The 24,332-nt window shown below is 40.6% G+C and overlaps 1 protein-coding gene across 2 annotated transcripts in view; it reads left to right on the top strand.

Moving 5' to 3' along the window:
- The window catches only part of AVL9 (AVL9 cell migration associated), a 63,180-nt gene that overhangs the window by 10,716 nt on the left and 28,132 nt on the right, over window positions 1-24,332 (top strand). For both annotated transcript variants that reach the window (XM_075921768.1, XM_006124037.4), the window contains exons 2-8: window positions 3,017-3,137; window positions 10,153-10,238; window positions 13,688-13,759; window positions 16,231-16,320; window positions 16,696-16,762; window positions 19,996-20,036; window positions 21,405-21,443. In XM_075921768.1, coding sequence (XP_075777883.1) covers window positions 3,017-3,137; window positions 10,153-10,238; window positions 13,688-13,759; window positions 16,231-16,320; window positions 16,696-16,762; window positions 19,996-20,036; window positions 21,405-21,443 — 516 coding nt within the window. The remainder of the gene's footprint in view (window positions 1-3,016; window positions 3,138-10,152; window positions 10,239-13,687; window positions 13,760-16,230; window positions 16,321-16,695; window positions 16,763-19,995; window positions 20,037-21,404; window positions 21,444-24,332) is intronic.

Below are 24,332 nucleotides of genomic sequence, written 5' to 3'. Positions count from 1 at the left end.
TATAGTTTCCACTGGGACATTTTCTGTGGACTACAATCAAGACCTTGGTGTTCCACTCTGGGATATAGTGTTCAGATCTAAAATCTTCTTGGTTGGAATTGCTACAGAGATAGCACATTAATCCTCTAAGGGCATGTCTACACAGCAGTGTTATTTTGGAATAACTGATGTTATTCTGAAATAACAAAAAGTGTGTCTACACAACAAGCCATTATTTTGAAATAATGTTGAGCTGAAGGACTTCCTCTGACTCCTGGAACCCTCAATTCACAAGGAGTAAGGAAAGTCTAATGAAGACTGTTCTTCCTTCTGCTTCCTACTGTAGACAGCGCCAAAAGCTGAATTCAGCTGCTTCGACTTCAGCTACTCAGTTGACGTATCTGAAGTTGTGTAGCTTAATTCGACTTTTGCCCTGCTGTGCAAATGTGCCCTAAGAATTTTGCAAGACAGCCTTGTTAACACTCCTCCCTCCTCTGTTTCCCAGGCTAAATGTGACTTTTTGGAAATTCAACCTTTCTTGGCTTGTAAGAAAGACACTGGTCTTTAAGGACTATTGTGCAGAGAAAAGCTCCTGAAGTACTTCCCCATTTCATTGAAATGTTTTTTAACTAATGCTCTTTGTAAGAGCATAATGCTTGAGTAGTTGTAAATGAGAAACAGCCAAAGAATATCTGAAATACTTATTGGGAACATTTCTGAAGTCAAATATGAAGGTGGTGTTTGTTGGGGTTTGAGATGGATGTTTAAGACTATTTTAATTTATTTTCACTAGCCACAATATCTGTTACAGTAATATAGGAATTTAGGGGTTTAAGGCATACTCTAATGGGCAAGGTGTAAATATCTATAGCAGGACAAATTGTGTCATTGTAACATATCTAAGTAGCTGTCCTATTGAAAGGTTTGGTAATACAGGATGGGGATAAAAGGTATCCAGAAAGGATTGTCAACTGTTTCGAAAGTCTGAAAAGGGAATGCAAAGTCAAATTTATTATCTGTTAAAACAAAGGGAAATTTTAACTTAATATTGTCTATAGGTCCCCATCTAATATAGTTAATGATGTAGGTTTGTCATTGTTTTGTTTGTCAACTGTTTGAAGTTGTGGACACTGATTTATGGTTTGTTAGCCAATATGATGGCAGGAAAATGTTAAGTAATCCAATAATTGTGTTCAAAGTACTTACAGACACTAATATTACCTAGAGCTTGTTTTTCACTCTGTCCCTTATTATAATTTCAGTAACTACTTCAGATGAAATCTTTGGTGAGGGATATTTTTTTTTCCTGGTCCTATTACATGAGGACTAGCATATCAAAAAGATAAAATAATTTTCCTTTGAAATCTCTAATTTCAATGAAGTACAGAGATGCAACCTTGCGCAGTGACTTGGACTGATCTAGAATAGAATGGTCCCTCTAAATAGGAACAAACTAAGTCTTTTGTGAAGACCTTCTTTTCTTGACTTGAGCTGGGTATTCTAGCTGTTGAGGTAAAAAAACAAATTCAAAAGAACCTTTCCCAAAACAGAATAAATAGACTTGCAAAACCTTCTTGCTATATAATTTATATAAAGAATCTGTAGTTGCAAATAGTAATTAGAGATAAAGATGTTAAGAGGCAGGTAACTGACTAATCGTGTAGTCAATACAATTTGTATCTATTACAGACCACCTACCCAGGAAGAAGAGGTAGATGAGGTTTTTTTTAAACTAACAAAATCATCAAAATCACTGGGTTTGATGGTGATGGGGGACTTCAACTATCACATCAGGGTACAGATTATCCAATAAGTTCTTGGACTGCATTGGAGTCGATCTTTTATTTCAGATCATTGAGAAAGCTACTGGGGGAAGCTGTAGATTTGATTTTAACAAATAGGGAGGAACTGGTTGAAAATTTGAAAGTGGAAGGCAGCTTGGGTGAAAGTGATCATGAAATCAGAGAGGTCATGATTCTCAGGGATGGTGGTAGAACAGAGAAGAGCAAAATAGAGACAATGGATTTCAGGAAGGCAGATTTTAGTAAACTCAGAGAGCTGGTAGGTAAGGTCCCATGGGGAGTAAGTCTAAGAGGAAAACAACTGAAGAGAGTTGGCAGTCTTTCAAAGGGACATTAGTAAGGACCCAGAAGCAAAACTATTCCACTGCATGGGAAAGATAGAAAATATGGCAAGAGACTGCCTTGGCTTAACCAGGAAATCTTACATGATTTAAAAATCAAAAAGGAATCATATGAAAAGTGTAAACTAGGTCAAGTTACAAAGGATGAATATAAGCGAACAATGCAAGTATGCAGGCGCAAGATTAGCAAGGCAAAGGCACAGAACGAGCTCAATCTAGTTAGAGACATAAAGGGTAACAAGAAGACATTCTACAAATATTAAAAGCAAGAGGAAGACCAAGGGCAGGGTAGGCCCATTGCTCAGTTGAAGAGGGAGAAACAATAACAGGAAACTTGGAAATGGCAGAGGTGCTTAAGTAATTTTTAACTTGTTCTTTTTTAAATTGTAACTTTTAAATCTACCCCATTTCTACTTTGTGTGATGGTGACGGGAAATGGGGTAGGTTTAGAAGTTAAAATAAAAAAAGAACAAGTTTAAAATTACTTATACAGGTAGATATCTGCAAGTCACCAGGGCCTGATGAAATGTATCGTAGCTTACTCATGGAGCTGATAGAGGTGATATATGAGCCTTTAGCTGTCATCTTTGAGAAGTCATGCAAGTCGGGAGAGGTACCAGAAGACTAGAAAAGGGAAAATATTTCCCTTTTTATAGATGGACACTATAAGAATAATTCAGGAAACTACAGACTGGTCAGTTTAACTTCTGTACCAGGGAAGATAATGGAGCAAGTAATTAAGGAATTAATCTGAAGACATCTGGAAGATAATGAAGTTCTGGCCTCCATTGGAGAAAGAATTACAGACCTGAGGCACTGCTAGACTGAACCAATGTGGCAGTTTCTATGTATTTCCGGTTTTGGTAACATGGTCTTTTTTTTTTTTTTCTTCAGGTCGAATTCTCCTATCCTCCCCTCATCTTAGGAGAAGGACATGACAGCCACAGTTTACCTGAAGAATGGAAATACTTGCCTTTTCTTGCCTTGCCAGATGGTGCTCATAATTATCAAGAAGGTAAGAAAGCAGATATAAGGTTACAGCATCTCTGGGTGAGAATCTCTAGCAGTAGCTGAAGACACTAGATCCTTCTATGTCAGTGGTCTCCAACCTTTTTATACTCAAGATCACTTTTTAAATATCAGGGCAAGCCAAGATATACCCCATAACTTCCCTGACATCCCACCTCTTCCTTGAGATATCGTGCTCTCCATTCCCCTCCTCTCCATCATTAGATGTCCCCAGCCCTTACTCACTCTCACTGAGACAGGAGGTGCAGGCTCAGGGGTGGGAGTGAGGGAATTGGGTGTGGGAAGGTGAGAGGTGCAAGCACTGGGAGGGAATTTGGATGCAAAAGGAGGTAAAGAAGGGGATGCTGGCTCGGGGAAGGGGTTCCAGGCTGGAAAGTGTTGGGATCAGGCGGAGGGTTAGGGTCCTGAGCAAGCCGCAGGCTTGTGGGGGTGCAGGAGTTTGGGTTGCGGTGTATGAAGGGCTGAGGGCAGGGAGGTGGGGTGTTTGATGGGCTCAGGGCACAGGGTTGCAGTGTGTGGGTGGTGCAGAAGTGTTGTGGCAGAAGACTGTGGCTCAGGGCCGGATTAAGGGGTGGATGTAAGGGACGTTGCGCGCCCAGCTGCGCGGCACCCTTTAGAGCTGCCCTCAGGCGCCATGTGCCCAGGGCTGGGGTCCGCGTGGCGGCGCCCCTTAGAGCTGCAATCAGGTGCCACGCACCCAATTGTAGCTGTAAGGTGCGCAGCACGCTGGGGGCGCGGGACCGCACATGTGCCGTGCGCCTGGGGGCGGAGCTGCGCATGCATCGCACGCCTGCTGCCCAAGGTGCAGGAATGGCTTGAGCCGGCCCTGCTGGGGATGTGAGAGGTGCATGAGTTTGGGGATGTGACAGGCTCAGGGCAGAGGGCTCATGTGTATGATGAGTTCAGGGTTGGGGTGTAGGGGGGCTTCAGGAGTCTTATGATGCTGCGGCCAGATGGGGGCTTATCGGTGAGGCTTTGTTTTTAAATAAAATATGTCCAACACAAAAGGTTTCAACATTGTCTTTATTTATACGAGGGGTAGGAAACCTTTTTTGGGTCAGGACCACTGACCTATAGAAAAATCAGTCAGGGATCGTGTTGAAGCAAAAACTTCTCTCTGGTTTGGTGGCTAATAAACAGTTTTATTGATCAATAAGACAAAGTGAGACAAATGTGACACCAGCAGAGCCGGGCCCAGTAAGGCTGGCTAATACAATCAATCCTAGTATTTTATACCCTTAACCAAACAAGTCTGACGTCAGGGCAAGAAATCAAAGCGAACTTCAAAGAGAAATTATTATCAGCAAAGAAAGAAACAGGTTTTTAGGGAGTAAGGGCTTCAGCTTAAAATAGTTCATTAACACATTCCAACAGCGCATCCTTCTGGCCTCTCCCCACCTCGGAGAAGGCCAGTTCACTCCCTCTAGTATACATGCAGACACAAGAAACTGAAATGGCTTTTGTTATACAGAATGGCTTCTAGCTAAATATGAAATGGTTTCCACAACCGCACAAGTCAGATGCAAAAAAACCCCTACCCTCATTGATGTAACCCCCAGCTGTGACACCTCACTCCCCTGGCACTCCAGCCCCATGAGGGGAAACGTAGGTAGGACTGAGGTTCGAGACTCTAGCCCAGATTAACTCTTCTGGGGTTCCAGGCTTAGTGGATTTTGTAGGCCCCCCTTGACTGTGGGGTGGGGCCAAAAATGAGGGTTCCAGTGTGCAGGACAGAGCTGCCAGTGAGTGGGATAGGGATGCAGAATCTGGGTGGGAGATAGGGAGCAGGAGCAAGCTGGAGGCAGGTATCTGGCTAGGAGGGAGGGGGCAGGAGCAGGGTGCTGGTGGGTGTTGGGGCAGGGGTAGGAGCAGAGGGTTGCCAGATCTCTAGCTGGAGAGAGGGGGCAGGGGTAGCTTGACTGGTACCTGGGGGTTTCCAGGGATGCGTATCCCTTGGGCAGGATCTGCAAGTAGCGCTGGAAGAAGCATAAGTGCTGCTCCCTTAAAAAAATCCAGCTGCTCAAAGTCCGGATCCCCCAACACCATGTTAGCCTCTCTCCCTCCTCCTCCCCTCTCCTCCCCCCCTCCTCTCCCCCGGACTCTGCCTCCCCAGAGCATGGGTGATGGTATGGTGGATAAGGAAGTATGCATATTGATGTGGGGAAGGGAGGAGCAGATCTGGAGTGGAGCTTCGGAACTCCCCCGCCCCGCCCCCCCCCCCCCCCGCAGGAAGGTGGTGCTGGCTTCAGTCTTGTGGGGGGTGAGAGGTTGTAGCGCCAGCTTGTTGTGAGCGATGGGGACTGGGAATACTGACTGCATTGAGATTGACTGTCAGTGCTTCTGCCATCAACCAGTCGATCACAATCGACTGGTTGGTGACCACTGTTCTATGTGCTTCTGTTAGAGGGGGAAAGAATCCTGACACTTAAACTATGAATTAACCAGGCTTCTGATTACTTGCGTTCTATTAAACTTTATTTTGCAGTTTAGTTCACATCTGCAGAAATAGATTTTATAGAAATGGAATTTGTGAGAAGAAGCAACTTAAAATAACCATAAACTAACCCTAAACTGAGCCCTAATCATGAAAATGCATCCAATAACTGGACATCTTCACTCTATATGGGGAATTCCTTTAAAGGTTACAACCTTACTTGCTTATGTTTTTAAAGTAAAATAAAACAAATATCCCACACTACCTATGATGGGATCCTCAGGGTGCAGCCTGGGTCTATGGGATGGCTATGCCCCCTTACACTCTGCAGTATGGGCTCTCTCTCACAATGCTTTACATAAGAACAGCCATACTGGGTCAGACCAAAGGTCCACCTAACCCAGTATCCTGTCTACTGACAGTGGCCAATACCAAATGCCCCAGAGGGAGGGAACACAACGGTAATCATCACGCAGTCCCTCTCCTGTCATCCATTTCCAGACAAACACAAACTAGGGACACCATTCCTACTTATCCTGGCTAATAGCCATTGAGAGTCCTACCTTCCATGAATCTATCTAGCTCTTTTTTGATCCCTGTTAAAGTGCTCGTCTTCACCTTATCCTCTGGCAAGGAATTCCACAGGTTGACTGTGTGCTGAGTGAAGAAAATCTTCCTTTTGTTTATTTTAACAAACTGCTGCCAATTAATTTCATTTGGTGACCCCCTAATTCTTATATTGTGAGAATAAGTAAATAACTTTTCCTTATTGACTTTTTCCATGCCAGTCATGATTTTATAGACCTCTATCATATCCTTCTTTAGTCTCCTCTTTTCTAAGATGAAAAGTCCAAGTCTTCTTAATCTCTCTTCCTATGGGACCCGTTCCAAACCCCTAATCATTTTTGTTGCCCTTTTCTGAACCTTTTCCAATGCCAATATATCTTTTTTTTTTCAGATGAGATAATCACATCTGTACGCAGTATTCAAGATGTGAATGTACCATGGTTTCATATAGAGGCAATAAGATATTCTCTGTCTTTATTCTCTATCCCTTTTTAATGCTTTGCAAGTGACAAGCAGCAACCCTTCCAGATGCTATTAACACTCAGCACAGCTGCCTGTGTAGCCCCATACCCAGCTAGCTTTCATGAATCATCCCAGAGCCTCTCATGAATCACTCAGAGAAAGGCACTGGCCAAATCCTTTGGGCTCCCAGCTTTGTATTGCAGGTATATACTGTTTTGCACTGCTCAAATTCATCACTTCATCAGTGGCTATTGGATATACACTAGCATTTACCATTCAGTTCAGGCACATTCACTGGTAAATATAAACAGTAAAACAAATGTATTGACTACAAAATATAGCAAAAGGTTGGAGTGGTTACTAAAAGAAAATAAATATAATCACACAGTCTAAACTCTCAACCCTACTAGGCTGAGCAACATCTAGTCCGAGCAGTTATTCTCACCCCCACTGGATATAGCAGTCCTTACTATACAAATATGTGGCTTAAACCTACCCAAACTTCTCAGTGTCTTTGTTGCTTGCAGCATAGGTGGGGTCAGGAGAACAGCAAAACCTGGGGCCCTTCTGATCTCTTGTATATCTTCAGTCCCATGTGCTTGGATAGTGCAAATCCAGCCATGTCTAGTGAGGCAATGTTGAGTGGTTCTCCTGGTGTGACCTCATGTGAGCGAATCACTGACTTGTTCGCATGTTGATTACTCTTCTTGCTGTTGTCTCTGGTGAGCTAATATCTGGCTGCCCAATTTACAGCATATATCAGTGAGAGTCATACAACACAATCTCGTAACTTCATAAGCACTAAAGATATACATACTTAAATAAAACAGTAGGCTTTGGCAGTTCATAGCCTTTCCCCTGATACGTTACATAGCATGCTTTATCTACAATATCACATTTATATATGTGGAGGACATGGGAGTTAGAGTGCTTCCCCAAGGTATAGAATGTTGCAATCCTCAAAACCTTTAAAATGGTGCATTAAGGGAATCTGGTCCAGTACATATTTTTGGAGGTGTGAGGAAAAAATATTCAAAGTATGTGAACAAAGCAACCCATTTTTGCTTAAATAGATCTGTGGTTCTCAATATGTGCTCTACAGATCCTTATTAACAGCCTGCAGAAATCATATAGTGAGAACCAACTAATAAGAAGGGCAGGAGGACTTGCTATGAAGAGTAGTGTCCTTCAGAATGAAAAGGTGGGAGAATCATTTTGCCGAGGTATTCCTATATAGGTCTTAGCCAAGGCACGGCAGTCTGAAGGTAAACCGATCTAGAGGTGGTCTTTCGCTGTCTATAGAGGGAAAAATGAAATATTTTACTTAACATTTTTCTCTTTATCTTGCTTTATGCTTCCTCCTCAAGAATCAGCTTTATGAGAAACCAAGTATCAATTTACACAAGTCCCATGCAGTTTCAAGTTCTGAACCAGTATCAGAATAGCTCTATAGGAACCTGAGAAACAGGGATCACTTTCAAATGAACACTGTAAAACATTTTCAAAGGACACTGTCACTGAAAAATTAGAGGAAATATATTTTCTTTTTATTCCAGATTTTTTACTTTGTGCAGTTGTGACAATACTTTTTATGCACTATGGTACCTTTTATTATTTGCCATGTACAATCAATTTGTCTGTTTCTCGGCACAGCAACAAGAGAGAAGAAAACTGTTATAAAAAGAAGAAATTGTAAAACCACAGAAATACGCTGCATCTACTTTTATTTAGGTTTTATTATGTTTTTAATTCAAATTGCATCTCTCACCCTCTAATTTTCAGAGGTATTTCATTTGGAATTGGTAGCAAAAATATAGGAGTTGTATCAAGAGGATTTATTATGTTGTCATAAAAGGTCATTCCTTGACTCTGAGTTGGGTCTTGACTTGGTTTCATTTCTGTATAATTAAATATCAAATGATCCACTGAGTGCATCTAAAGCAGGAAGTAGAAGCAGGTGAGTGAAGCTGTTTCTACATTGGCTCAGTGCCACATCCCTAAACATGAAAGCTAGATAGTTGACTCTTTGTCATTTCATTACCACAGCAACAGTAGGAAAGTGTTTCAAAGCTAGCATAGAAACAAATCAATTAAGCCTGTTAGGTGTTATCTCTGGGTTTTATGGCCAGTAACATACTAAAAATTTAATTTGGAATTACCAAATGTATTTCACATTCAAATTACTGTAAATTTACTGTAACATTTTGGGCCTTGTTTTCCTACGCAGGTTATGAATAATTCACAGTGAAGGCGTTACTACAGGTTAAGTTTCTCTTGTCTGGCATCCTCAGGTCCTGACCATTGCCGAACTAGAGAATTTGCTGAATCATGGAAAGTCAATATTGTTTAGCAGCATTAGCAGCACTTCCACTTCTTACTGGGGTCTTTGAAGACATTTAGGGGTAAATTAGAGCTAAATAATAGCACAGAACACAGATCCAGGATGGTGGTGATAAACTTTATGGGACTTTGGGAAACGTGGCCACACCCATGATAAGTGGATATCTGGTTAACTAAAATCATGCTGGACCAGAGAGTGCTGGTATAGAGAAGTATCCTGGGAAGCTGGGAATTAGACTTCTTGTTTATTGGTTTGGAAAAACATGCATTAAAAATATTACTAAATGCCTAGTTGGTCCCTTTAGAACACAGTGAAATCTGTAAGAGTGACTGACAGTTATTATTACCTAACTCCTTGTCTTAAGAGACTACTCCATATTTTCAAGTACAACTGTGTTCCATTTTGTTATTTTAAAGTCTTTAACAAATTTTAGGCACTCAAGACAGGGTTCACTTCATAGTGAAATGTTATGAACTTCAAAATAAAACGAGTGCTTTGCTTTGCAGAATCTATAAATTAGCAGTAAACAGGTAGTGGCAGTGGTCTGTTTGCATTATTATTAAATAGAGTATAGCTTTGAAGTAAATCCTATTGTTTTAATGAAAAGCTTTTTTTTTTTTTTTTAGTGCTTTGTATCATAGGGATGTAAAAGTATAACTGTTTACACAGTTAAGCCTAGGCTTATCAGTTGCTGTGAACAGTTACATGCAGGCTCCCAAAAAGCCCGCAGAGCCTACAATGTGGAGCAAAAGCTGGCTCCTTAGGAGTGGGGTAGGAGCCGGTACAGCTGATACAGAGGCAGCTGCACAGGGTGGCAACCACTCCCTGCTGGCTCCTGGGGAGCTGGCTGCCTCCCCACGTGTAACTGCTGAAATTTTCACATGGTTACTCAATTACCCGCTTTTTAGCATCCCTTCTTCATCATGTCATAATATAAATATTTCTTATCTAGCACCTTTGCATGGAGAGAAAGTGAGGTTTTTACTAGTTACTGGAACAGTTTGGTAACCGATTTAGACAAAAGACTTCAGCTATACTAACAAAAGGGAAGTGCTGGTAAGAAATGCAAATTCTTCAGTAAAGCTTTTGTAAATGAGAATGATACTTAAAAGGATGACTAAAGAGCTGAAAATACAAAATGTTAATATATCATTCTGTTGGTGGCTAATGAAGCTTCTCCCCCACCCCTTCTCTTAGATACTGTGTTTTTCCATTTGCCACCAAGATGTGGAGATCGAGCCACAGTGTATGGTGTCTCTTGCTACAGGCAGATTGAAGCCAAGGTAATTTATACTTGTATATATGCAAGAGTAAAATTGTGGTCTTGATACAGAAATGAATAGGTAAAAGTCTATTACATGCTTTTGCAAGAGATCTACCTAATGATCAGAATGGTCCTTGTCATCTTACAACCAATGATTCTGCAGAACAGGCATCCACAGGGCTGAAAACCTCTTTCTTTTCATCACCAGAACATTACAGTCCATGTTAGAATTAAGGATGTTAAAATGCGGTTAACTGACTTGTCGACCGAATTCCCATTGACTAGTCGATAGGCACTTCCATATTCCTCTTGCACATTTGAGAGAAGGAATGCAGAACTCCTCGTACAGCCCAGGGCCAGCAGGAAGTCCCACTGACACTGGGCTGCACGTGAGTGCCTTCTTTGAAATGCACAAGAGTCCCCGCTGATCCTGGACTCCCCGCGGCATTTCCTCCATGGATCAGCTGTTCGGTGGTTGTCCCTTTAAGCCATGCATCTGTGCAATTCAAAGGGGCAGCTTCCTGGAGCTTGGGGTCAGCTGCGGAGTGCCTAGCTGACCTCAGGCTCCCCAGGAAATGCCACAGGGAGCCCAGGATCAGCTAGGGAGTCCCCAGATGACCCTATCTTCTAGTGGCATGCAGTGTAGCATGGAGCCCCGGGTCAACGGGGGACTCTTAAGTCCCCCGCTGACCTGGGCTCCATGTCCTTGAAATGCACAAGAGCCCCCGCTGGGGACTCTTGTGCATTTCAAAGACAGCCCCCGTGTGCAGCCTGGCATCAGCGGGACTTCCCACTGGCTGCACACTGTACACAGATTTCCGCACTCCTCCTTTGAAATGTACAAGATTCCCGCTGGGGCTCTTGTACATTTCAAAGGAGGAATGCGGAAGTGCCTATCAACTAGCAGTCTTTAACATCCTTACTTAGAATACTTGAACATCCCAGTATATGTTTTGTTTACAGAGACTCTACTAGGCAAGAGCTCCCAGTAGCACAGCCCCATAGTGGTTTCCAGCCTTTTTAACCATAAGATCACTTTTTCAATTTAAGTGCAATGTAAGATCTACCTCAAACCCAAATACCCTTCCCCCACTTCCTTCCTGCCTTTTCTTTGAGGCCCTGCTCCTTCTTCCAGGCCTCACCCTGCTCACTCCATTTCCCTTCCTCCCCCATCCTCACTCACCTTCACCAGGTTGGGGTAGTGGGGTGCAGGCTCTGGTCTTGGGCCAAGGGGTTGGGAGTATGGGACGGGCTCTGGGCGCAGCCCAGGGTGTGGGATTGGGCTCCAGGAGGGGTTTCAAGGTGCAAGCTCTGGGAAGAAGTTTGGGTGCAGAGGGACTCACATCTGGGGTAGGAGGTTGGGTGCAGGAGGAGTTTCTGGACTGGGACAAGGGATCAGGAAGCAGGCTTTGGCAGGGCACCATTTAACTGAGACAGCTTCCGGGTGATGGAGCAGTGGGGTTAAGGTAGGTTTACTCCTGCCCTGGCTCTGCACCACTCCTGAAAGCAGCTGGCATGTACAGCAATGGCTCCATGGCACCATGTGCTGCCCCTCATCTACAGGCGCTGAGCCCACAGCTTCTACTGGCTCTACACGGTTCCCCATTACTCATCAATGGAAGTTGCCGGAGTGGTGTCTGCAGGCTCGGACAGCATGTGGAGACCCCCTGCTCTGCTTTTCTCAGGGGCTGCAGGGACATGCCAGCCATGTCCAGGAGCAGCAATTACCACAGGGATAACCACGACAGGTTAGGCATTTTAGAACTCACTACTCAAAGAATTAAATTTAAGCATAAGAGAAATGAAAGTTATGAAATGAACAGACCAGTAACACACTTTGCAAGCAGTAAAAGAAGTAACAACAACCCCCTACATATGTGTTAGGTCAGGAGATGAGTGTGAGGTGAGTGTGAGTGAGACAGATTTAAATTGCCAAGCTCCCTCCATCCCTTCTTGCTGTATGGAGATACATTACAGGAGATGGGGCAGGAGGGATATTGACATCAGAGCCCTGCCTCTTCTCCCTCCCACACCCCGCACAGCAAACAGGAAGCTCCCAATGGGGGCAGCTCCAAGGCAGAGGACAGGAGCAGCATGACAGTGGATGGTGGGGCAACTGAAGTACCAGCATCTGATAGTTTCCCAGCCAAACCAGTCAGGATCACTTGTCAGAGGCTCCAAGTTCTACTGGTAAATCCCAATCTACTGGTTGGTGACCACTGCAGTAGCAGAAGTTAGCTGAAAGAATCTTTCAGGCTAGCTAAGAATTTATATTGCTAGAGAAGTCGAACTTCTTGCTGGAAGTAGGTTTAAATTAATCTAATAGCAATCCTTAAGAAGATTTTTGGATACCTCTTTCTCTTTTGTCTATTGCACAAGCACGCAAATTCTTCCCTTCATGGATCTTCTTTATTTCCAGGAAAGTTATTGGTCTCCTTTGTACAGGTTTTCTATTAGATACACACCTCTATTGTCCAGACTAGTTGGATTTTCAGAGAAGTGTTTTGGGGCTGTGAGGGAGGTAAAGGGGTTGGTAGTGTGTATGGTCCCATTCTTTGGGGAAACTGCCTTGTATTTGATCTGATAGATATAGATATTGATATATAGATATATGCAATGTGCCAAGATTTTAAAAAGTGATGAACACATTATAAATGTTTGTAGTTTACAATTACTCTAGAGCTATCATACTTTTTAAAAATATGCATGACAACCTTTCCAAGGACGTACAACAACTTTGAAATGTCTAACAGTTTTTAGAAAGAATTCTGGATACTTTTTATGTTCAGAAGTCCCAAATTACACATTGTGTACTTTATATTGTTTCCCATAAACATGTTTATTAATTCTTGTTTGAATCAACTTTACAATACTAAATGCATAATTGCAATTCTATTTTTTTTCTGTGGTTTATTCAATATTTGTGCAATAGGCCCTTATTGTGATATCTTATGTTTAAAGCCTCTGTATTTAACTATCAAGTTGTTTTAACTTAGTTTTATTAATCTGAACATGTAAACATTGACACACAACTCACAGAGTGGCAAACACTTGCTCAGCCTGGTTTAAATTACAATGGAAAAGATCTACTTCGGTACTTGTCCAGTTCACTAGATTTTTATGACTTTGTCATTGCAAAGCTTCTTACCAAAGATAGAATGGATTTTTTATTTCAGTAGAAATGTTAGGTAACCATGTATTAGTGTATTTTCAGGTTTCACTATATGTGACTTACTAATATTTGGAAAAAAGTATTTGGCTTATTAATTGCAAACTGTACGTTAGACAAAATCTTTTTATCTGTCATCTAAAAAGTTGTTACATGACTTATTAAAAATGTCCTGGCATGCCATTGGGTATGCCCATTCTCAAATAGCACATTCTGGGTTTTGTTCTGATCAGTGGTACTTTTCCGGTAATTGGCTTTAAAAATCATTAAAATATATATTGTAATACTTTATTTCTTAGGCACTGAAAGTACGGCAAGCAGATGTCACCCGAGAAACAGTACAGAAAAGTGTCTGTGTTCTAAGTCAACTGGTAAGAGAACGACTAACAAATACATAAACTTCTTTTAAAAAACACACACAAAGAAAACTGGCTTGACAGATTTTTGTTTTGAAAACTTTCATCGTTGTAAAATGTTCCTTGTTAGAAACCCTTTGAATGGTAACAAAATGAGCATTGAAATCACTACTGTGTTAGAAGGCCAAGGCACTCAAATTTTATTATAACTCTTTCAACTGGAGAGAAAAGGAAAGGGAATATTTTTTGTTGAATCAACTTCTGTTAGTGGGGAAGACAAGCTTTCAAGCCACACACAACTCTTCAGGTTTCAGAAAGGGTCCCAGCTTTTGTTGTGACACTAGGAGAGAGTACCTATGTCAAGCCTAAAGAAAAGCTCTGTTTGGCTTGAAAGCTTGTTTTTCTCACCAAGAAAAGTTTGTTCAATACAATATATTATCTTTCTTTTTTTTGTAAGAAAAAAGGTACCCCGGGCCAAAAAAAAAAAAAAAAGCTGCACTGGGAGCTGGGGGGGGGGGGGCGGGGGAAGGGGGAACGCCACGTGTCCCGAGCAGGCTTCCATCAGGAGTCGAGCCGCCCCAGGAAAACAGGTGCCAGTACGCACAGGGGAAATGCCATTCCTTTTCTCTGTGCTGGGAAAATAGGTGACGGTGTGCCGTTCCGAGCCATGCTGTCTCAAAAAAAGCACTGATCTCACCCATCTTGTCTCTCCAATGTTGGAACAGAGTCTGGACACCAGGTATGAAGCAAGCAGAAGGATTTATTACACACAGCGCTGGTGGAGTGTCACTTCGCTTGTTAGGCTTGGTGAACACTGCCAGACAACAGGTTACAACTAATTATATAGGATGCTTAATGGGCGGATGAAGTGATTGGGGGAAGAGGGGAAATCCCAGATCCCCTGGATAGGTGCTAATCGTGAGGCAAAATGAGAGCAATAATCTAAAGGTTACATAGTGTTTTCGGCCCATACCTTACAGAATACCTTATATCTAGCTAAACAAGTATTTAAACAAAGCAGACATCAATTATGTGTTAAGTGGCAATGTCTCTGTTAGCTTCAGGAAGGTATCTTTGCAGGGATGTGATCCATTGGTGTTGCATCTGGGGATTAAAGCAGAGACTGTAAGAGTACTTGACAATTGCACATTTGTTCCTAACACCATTGAATGTGTCATGTCCTGTCTCTTACCCTGGATTGTTAGCTCTGTGATGACCTTCCTCCGATGGGCTAAGATGGGCTAAGCAGGGGGGTTAACCTGCATGTACTGTGTCTTTGACATAGACATAGATGTTTTGTGTGCCTGTTCCAGACTTGAAATTTAGAATAGGGGTTCTTAATAAAATATCATATCCTGTCTCAGAAATTTTTACCCTACACCAATATCCTGGGCTGACACAAATTCAATTACACTTACTGTGAGAAAATATATGCACTTTAACGCAAGTTTTGATATGATCAGTTTGTATTTTTAATAATTATCCCAAGAAGTCTATCAGTAATTGTATGTTCCGTTCATGGTATGTCTGTGCTCCAGTTGAACATGTGATTGCAGCATGATTTGATATATCCATGCCTGCTTTACTATTATGTATTATCAGGGCTCGACAATTAATGTAATCTACTCGCCCATGACAAGTAGATTACAAGTCGGCACAGCCGTGCAGCGCGGTCAGCGCATGCGCAGTGTGCCGAACCACATGGCTGGTGAGCCCCATGTATTAAGACTAAAATATGAGTGAAGCCATGATTGCATACATTTCAGTGCAGGATGTACAAGCGTGCTGGGAGCCCTGGATGTGTACGTACTTTACTGATCCATGCTGTTGTGACTTAACTAGAGATTAGCTAGATTTAAGATAGCATGGGTATTCCTACCCATTCTGCAGCCATATCTCCAGTTGAAGTGTAGATCTATCCAAAGTGATACTTCTTATGGGGGAGGGTGGGAATTTTACTCTCTAAAAATGCTAGTTATGTTATCAGATAATGAAAAACCGAACAATGGACGACACTGAAATGAAGCTTTTTGCTAGCAGTTCATGAGTCCTCAGAATGTTAGGTGTACATGTCAAGTTGTCTTGGGGCCTATGTTGCAATGTAAGCTGTTCTTACAGTAAGGTTGTGCAAATTCACTTAAGAGGAAGAGAAAAGGAATTCTTTATTGAGAGATTACTTCAACTGTATGAGCAAGATGAAACAGGAAAGTTCTCTTACTCTATCCATACAATGCGACTGATAGAATATTGGGTGATAATGCGTTATCTGAAAATGAAACACAAGATGCCTACTTAAAATGCACAAGGAGGGCTTTTGGCTTTAAAAACTACATTTCTATTTAGTGAGGTATGTATCTGTATTAGAAGACGAAGACAGTTGGAGGTATGGAGGAGGGACATTACAACCGGAAACTAGCAACAAACGTACTGTACTTTTTTCATCTGCCTTTCTTTCATTTATGACGTGTCCTTTTCTCTCTTACAAGCCTTTGTATGGGTTACTTCAAGCAAAGCTACAGCTCATTACTCATGCCTATTTTGAAGAAAAAGATTTCTCACAAATTTCAATTCTTAAGGTAACTTTTCAATATATACTACAGTATAATGTTCCTTGTGTATGTGTATATGTTTTACATTATAAACATTCTTTAATCGATGTATTCTTGTATGGTATTTTCTTAGGCATTTTCATTCTGCTATTTTAAATAATTACATATTCATATCCTTATATGAATTGAGAAAGTAACAGATTTCTGATTAGTAAAATATCTGGGAACAATATCATCAATGACATTAGAGTAACAATTGAGTTATATGCAAAAATATTATTTTGTTCATCTTCTTTAAGCAAATTATTTTATCCTGATCCTTTGGGTAGCTTTAGTAACACCTGTTCTGAAATCAGATGTAGTAGTCATATGACTTTAATTTTTTTTATTTAACTTTTACAGGAACTTTATGAGCATATGAATAGCTCTTTGGGAGGAAGTACACTGGAGGGGTCACAGGTTTATCTCGGTAAGCTTTTACAAGCTATATCAGCAAAATCATTCCCTCTGAACTAGTTTGTGTATGTGCATTAAACTTTAGCAACACATGCTTATGTGTCTGCATGATAGTTTTATCATTTTCCCTTTTACTTATTGAGTTAAATAACTTTCAGGCAAAGTACTCTTTACCTTCAGAAACAATGAAGAGTCCTGTGGCAGCTTAAGGACTTACAGATGTATTTGGGCATAAGCTTGTTTGGGCAAAGGCCATCTTACATCTGATGAAGTGGATCTTTGCCCATGAAAGCTTATGTCCAAATACATCTATTACTCTTAAGGTACTGCAGGAGTCTTCATTGTTTTAGCAATTACAGACTAACATGGGTACCCCTCTGATACTTACCCTTTACCTGTTTTTCCATAGTATGGATCTCATTTTAGGTTGTAATCCATGATCCATCAGTGATGCCTCTTGATATGATATATGCTTAGTGAGTGATCTCCTCAGCTCCTTCTGAAAACTGTGTTTTTTAAAGTTTTTAATTGTGGGAAATTTTCAATGGTACAAATGGGAATTAGGCACTCAGTTCCTCTTTACTTTCAAAGGGAGTTGAGCACCTGACTGCCCTTTATGCCCTGGAAAAATCTCCCCCTAGATCCTTATGTGCCACATATCATAGGAAACAAAAAAATGGACTATGTAGCACTTTAAAGACTAACAAGATGGTTTATTAGGTGATGAGCTTTTGTGGGCCAGACCCACTTCCTCAGATCAAATAGTGGAAGAAAATTGTCACAACTATATATACCAAAGGATACAATTTAAAAAGAAGTGATTTGTCCTTTTCATATGTGTTCAAATTTCAGAACAGAAGGAGGATAGGGGAGGGGAGGTAAATGTCTGTGAGCTAATGATATCAGAGGTGATAATTGGGGAAGCTATCTTTGTAATGGGTACGATAATTAATGTCTTTGTTTAAACTTAGGCATAAAGTGTCAAATTTAAGCATGAATGTCAGTTCAGAGGATTCTCTTTCAAGTGTGGTCTTAAAAGGTCTTTGAAGCAGGATGCAGGTAACCAAGTCGTTGAAACAATGTCCTTTCTGGTTGAAATGGCAAGAAACTGTTTTTTCTTTGTGATTCTGTCTAATATCTGTTTTGTGGGCATTCTTTGGCGAAGTGTCTGAGACGTTTGTCCAATGTACATAGCAGACGGACACTTTCCGCACATGATAGCAGAAATTATATTTCTGGATGCGCAGGAATATGTGTTCTTGATCTTATAACTCACTTGGTTAGGTCCAATAATGGTATCAGCAGAGTGAATATGTGGACAAAGCTGGCAACGGGGTTTGTTGCAAGGAAAGGTACCAGGGTTGGTATTAGTGTGGTATGTTCTGTGGTTGTTGGTAAGAATCATCTTGAGGTTAGGTGGTTGTCTATAGGAGACTATGGGTCTGTCTCCCAGAGCCTCTTGGAGTTTAGTATCCTGTTCCAGTATAGACTGTAGTTTTATTGATAATGTGTTGGACAGGTTTAAGTTGGGGACTGCAGGTGATGACAAGTGGTGTTCTATTGTTGGTTTTCTTGGGTCTATCTTGAAGTAGATGGTTTCTAGGTATTCATCTGGCTCTTTCAATTTGCTTTTTTATTTCTCCAGGTGGGTAGCTGAGGTTTATAAATTCTTGGTAGAGATCCTGAAGTTTCTGGTCTCTGTCAGTGGGATTAGAGCAGATGCAGTTGTATCGAAGGGCTTGGCTATAGACGATGATCGTATGGTGTGTTTTGGATGGGAGCTGGAGGCATGTAGGTAACTGTATGAGTCGGTGGGTTTTCTGTAGAGAGTGGTGTCTAATTTTCCATTGGTGATTTGTACTGTGGATCTCTCATGTAGAATGGTCCAGACTGAGATTGATGGTGGGGTGTAGGTTGTTAAAATCTCTGTGGAATGTCTCCAGTGTTTCTTGGCCATGCGTCCAGATCATAAAGATGTCATCGATGTAGCGTAAGTAGAGAAGGGGTAAAAGGGGAAGGGGGGTTGAGGAAACGTTGTTCTAAGTCAGCCATAAAGATATTAGCATACTATGGGGCCATGCATGTATCCATGGCTGTGCTGCTGATCTGGAGGTATAAGTTGTTCTCAAACTGGAAATAATTGTGGGTGAGAACAAAGTTACATAGGTCTGCTGCCAGATTGGCAGTGGTGTCCTCTGGGATATTGTTTCTAATTGTTTGTAATCCGTCTTCGTGTGGGATGTTGGTGTATAGAGCTTCTACATCCATGGTGGCAAGGATGGTGTTATCGGGGAGATTATCGATGTTTTGTAGTTTCCTTAGGAAGTCAGTAATATCTCGGAGATAGCTGGGGGTGTTGGTTGCACACAGAATCAATGCCCACAAAACAGATATTAGACAGGATCACAAAGAAAAAACAGTTTCTTGCCATTTCAACCAGAAAGGACATTGTCTCAACGACTTGATTACTTGCATCCTGCTTCAAAGACCTTTTAAGACCACACTTGAAAGAGAATCTGCTGAACTGACATTCATGCTTAAATTCGACACTTTACGCCTAAGTTTAAACAAAGACATTAATTATCGTACCCATTACAAAGATAGCGTCCCCAATTATCACCTCTGATATCATGAGCTCACAGACATTTACCTCCCCTCCCCTCCCCTATCCCCCTTCTGTTCTGAAATTTGATTTGTCCTTTTCATATGTGTTCACTTCTTTCTAAATTGTATCCTTTGGCATATATAGTTGTGACAATTTTCTTCCACTATTTGATCTGAGGAAGTGGGTCTGGCCCACAAAAGCTCATCACCTAATAAACCATCTTGTTAGTCTTTAAAGTGCTACATAGTCTGGTGTATCTGAAACAAAAAACAGGACTAACATGGCTACATTTCTATCACTATATATCATAGGAAAAGTTGTTATCTAGAAAGAGAACTAAAAGTCATTGTTGAATCAGATGCTTCCATAGGAAAATGGTTTGGTTAGCTGACTTTAGCATGAAATAAACAGCCACCTTTTGTAAGGCAGAGTCTCCATCTTACTTTCAACACTCATATTCTCAGAAGGAAGAGAAGGTGGATTGAATTCTTTTAATGACATCACAATGATTTCCATGAGAATGGGGAATCGTATGTCACGTTAGCTTGTGTAATTTGGTTAAAAGAAAAATGGGGGACAGAAAGAAGGGCATTGATACCTCTTGTGCAGCTTCAATAATGGATTTGTTCTTAATGTTTTAGGTCTGTCTCCTCGAGATCTTGTCCTTCAGTTTAGGCACAAGGTATTCATTTTCATGTGTCTTTATAAAGTACACCACTAGCATGTTTTTTTTTAACATGATAAAATGTAAGTTACATGATGATCAACTGACAGCTAAGCAAGTGTACACATATGCTTCTTCATATTTTAAGGGCCAGACATTCTACTATACATAGTGGGTGCTGCTAAGGAGCTTGATACAGACTCCTGTGACTTTCCGGCCTCAGGCGCAGGTTGGTGCAGCCTGGAGGTTTCCTTGCAGGTTGCAACCTAATAGACAGATTTCATGTACTCTTCACTCCTTTTGTGCATACACCACCAAAAAAAAAAAAGCCAACAAAAAAAATTACATATATCAAGAAGTAGGAGGGAGTGGTGCCACCCCATATAAACCTGTTATCCCAGCAGTTAGAAGACTTACTTAGGATATGGAACATTTAGGTTCAAATTCCCTCTCTGCCTGAAAAGAGCATAAGGTTGAACCTCACTCTTCTACATCCTGGGCAGGTACTCTTACTGTTAGGCTATAGAGTAATTCTCATTCGCTCTATGGCCGAATGACTATTTTGTTCGTGGAGAACAGCTTCAGTAATAGAGACTGAGAGAAACATGCCTCAGAATACACCATAGTTTAGTGGTTAAGACCTTGTTTCTGTTCCTCTCGGGCAGAGTGGAGATTTTAGACCAGGCCTTCCACCTTTTGGCTAAGTACCCTAATCACTGTTCTATGTGTAGATTAGGAGTGCTTGGAGCACGGCTACAGATTGGCCCCTGCAAGTGAAATAGGTGGGGAACATCAAATTTGCAGATCACACCAGGGTTTGGGCGTGAGCTAAGCACTGGGTGTCAGGACTTTTGTAGTTATGTGCTTTGGAAGACTTTTATTAGTGGGATTTCAAGGCTTTCAAGGTTGAGTGGCAACAGAGCAGGGTTTTAAAGATCTAAATTTTGGACATTGCCCATTAAGTGTCAGTTAGGTGCCTAAATCTGTTGATGTAGCCCTAACATTCCACTACATTAACATTTTTCTGTGGAACAGTTGTTTTTTAACACAAGTCACACAATGTGATATGTACAATATCATTTTATTTCAGGACAATAGGGCATATTTTATTTATTAATAAAATTAATATTAGGAAGAATTTAACTCCAGTAATTGCTTCCCACTATGATACTGTTTTTAATAGACATTTAGCTGGAACAAATAGAATATGAAGTTTTTCATTGGCCAGGTGTACTTGGTCAAATTTTGGAAGAAATGAAATAGATAATGGAAACTTTTAGTGAAAGATGAACTAATGTATATTACACATATGCATGCACACACATCTGCTTTTTTTTTTTCCTGTTTGCTAGTCATCAACTATGTTAATTTTCCTTTATTTTGCAGGTCTTAATTCTTTTCAAATTGATTCTTCTAGAGAAAAAGGTAGGGTATGTGGGATGAAGGAGAGGATTGAAATGGAGATGAAATTGTTCATATGACACTAAAAAGCATATGTTAATGAAGGATAAATGCTATACTAAATATGTCTGGAGTAAACTCCATTGCTCAAGTATATTTGCGTATAGGCATAAGTAAAACTGGAAGCTTTATCTTCTTGATTAGCTGCTTTGTGTGCATTGGTATATAAATTCTATTCTCACACAGTTGATTTTGCCATGATTGACAGTTATTCTAGAGCAGGGGTCAGCAACCTAGGGCACACGTGCCATCAGTAGCATGTGAGCTGATTTTCATTGGCATGTAGGTGAGAGCTTAGTTCTGCCCCTCCCTCCTGCCTTGCTCAGCAGGGAACCTGTATTACTACTTGAACCTCACATCCAACCTGCTCAGGCAGGGAGTTTTAACTGGATTGGCGGGGGCGGGGAATTGTCAAGCAGCTGCTAAACTGAGCTGCTCTTGCTTGAAACAGCAGCAAGATAAGGAGGTGTTAATGACTTAGATTTACACACACCTAAAGAGACAGATCGGTGCCTAATGGGAATTACATTTATTTTCACTTGCCTTTTTATGGGTGTTAGACATCTGGGGTTTTCTGGAGGGGTTTTCTGGAGTACAAAGCAGGTTAGGCATGTATCTGCCTCTTCAGGCAGCCAAATACCTCTGTCTATATGGGTCTAGATTTAAAAAAAAAAAACCAACCTAAAGGCTCTGATATGAGTTATGCTTTTGTTGACACATCCTAATTTTTACCTGCGTTACCAGAGCTGGCTGAAATATGACAACCTATTTTCACAAAGTATTAACTTATGAATTTGTTTTCATTTCAAAGTGTGCCAAATTGACCCATTTAAAATTTTTTCCCCTTTTTCAAAATGTCCTATGTTTTTTCTATTCTCTCCCCCCACACACACTCTCCCAAAAGAGGTTAGTGACATTTTTCCTTTACAAAAAGCCCTTCCAAAAACTGGCACAAACTAGTTATAAGAGACTTTGAAGTTTGAGTTAGTGAAAAGGCATGACATTTTTTACACAGAGGAACCATTTTGACAATATAAACAGTTTGGGTTGAGGAAGTGGGTCTGGCCCACGAAAGCTCATCATCTAATAAACCATCTTGTTAGTCTTTAAAGTGCTACATTGTCCTGCATTTTGCTTCAGCTACCCCAGACTAGCACGGCTACGTTTCTGTCACCAGTTTGGGTTGAGATAGTTTTGTTTTAGAAAAGAGTCCTTTCCTGCTCCCTAAAAGAAAAAAAAAAGCTTTGAAAATTTCAACCAGCTCAGTGTTTCACTCACTCAGGCACATCTTCAGGTCCCCTTAGTGCTACCAGGTGGCATGTGTGCTCCACACTTTAAAGCAGCGTGTTTTTAACTGCAGTGCAGACCTGCTCTCAGTGCACCAGCTCAGCTAAAGGTAGTGTGTGTATTTCTCCTTGAGCTATAACTTATACCTCCAGCTGTAGTATAGATGTACCCTTTGGGGGCTTACCTAAGCTCACTCAAGAGGTCTGTGATGGAGCCAAGAATAAAGCCTGTATATCCCAAAGTAAGAAAGAAAAAGATTCCTTTAACAGAATTTTTTTGGCATGTTGCAGATAACTGAAACTCTGGTCTTAATGATTTTGTTTTAAATCCTGTGTTACTAAAATGGTAAGATCTGCATCTTTATTTATTTATTAATGAAGCTGCTGTAAATAGGACTATTATTGACTTTAAAAAGTATTGCCGTCATGCAGACCTTAAATAGAAGTAATAAGTCAAATCTTGGCACATCATTTTTGAGAGGTTGCTGATCTCTGTTCTAGAGCAAAGGCAAGTAAGATTTGGTAAATTTGGGTAGGGAAATTTTCACAACAGTTCAAGGTCAACTGCATGAGAGAATGGATGGGAAATATCAGGGCCTAAATAGTGTCCTCACCATTGTAAAGTGAAAACTCTTACTCCTACATAAGGGCCAGCAAAATAGAACTTCATTTAAACATAAAACAAATAATAGTAATATAAATACAAAAGGAAGCAAGCATGCAGAGCCTTTTTCAAACTTTAGACTTTTTGTGAATTGTATGGATATTTATCTGAAATGCATAGTATCCAAGGTCATGTCTTTCTAGTCACGTTAACTTTGATTCACAGTAAATAAAAATAAATATTAAAATAAGTAAATCAAGCTGTTTAAAACCACAGAGAAGTGAAGGCCTCAATTATATTTTTCTTCAGGCTGTCTTACTTCCTAAAACAGGTGCTGTCATGTCAATTTAAGAGGAATATGGAACATGTATAGACATATAAGAAGTAGAAACAAAAGAATACCTATTTGTAAATTCATATGTTGGGATAATAGCTTCCAGTAAAATAACTGAAAATCAGCACACAAACACATGACCATCAGGATCTTTTTTTCCCCTACAATATTTACTTTAATGCTAAAAGTAAAAATCTTACTTTTGCTTTCCCAACAAACAAGCTAAGTTATAAGTTCATCGCCTTAAAATGTTTTTTGAAGTTGCCTTTATATAGGGCAACTATAAAAAATAATTTATTGAAGGGCAAGAAGTAATATCAACAAATCAGACATGAGCACAGTTTTAATCAAGATTGCAAAAAAGCACATAAGTCAAGAACTGCATGTGTTAAGATTGCATGCACAAACTTAACTCTGCCCAGTATGCATATGTATTGTGATAGTTAATAATTTCTCAGATATAATCACATTTTCGTACATCATCAAGCCTTTTTTGTTTTAAAAGCGTGTATTATTTTGCCTAAATCAATTTAAAAAATTGATCTTGTCTAACCAGCTCAAATCTCTAATGTAGACACAGTTAAACCAGTTTAACCCTTGCTTACAGAGATTTCTCATCAGTTGGTAAC

Source organism: Pelodiscus sinensis, chromosome 2 (genome assembly GCF_049634645.1).
Source record: "Pelodiscus sinensis isolate JC-2024 chromosome 2, ASM4963464v1, whole genome shotgun sequence".
NCBI classification, from domain to species: domain Eukaryota; kingdom Metazoa; phylum Chordata; order Testudines; family Trionychidae; genus Pelodiscus; species Pelodiscus sinensis.
The sequence above is the reverse complement of the archived record's forward strand: the minus strand, read 5'-3'. Positions and strand labels throughout refer to the sequence as shown.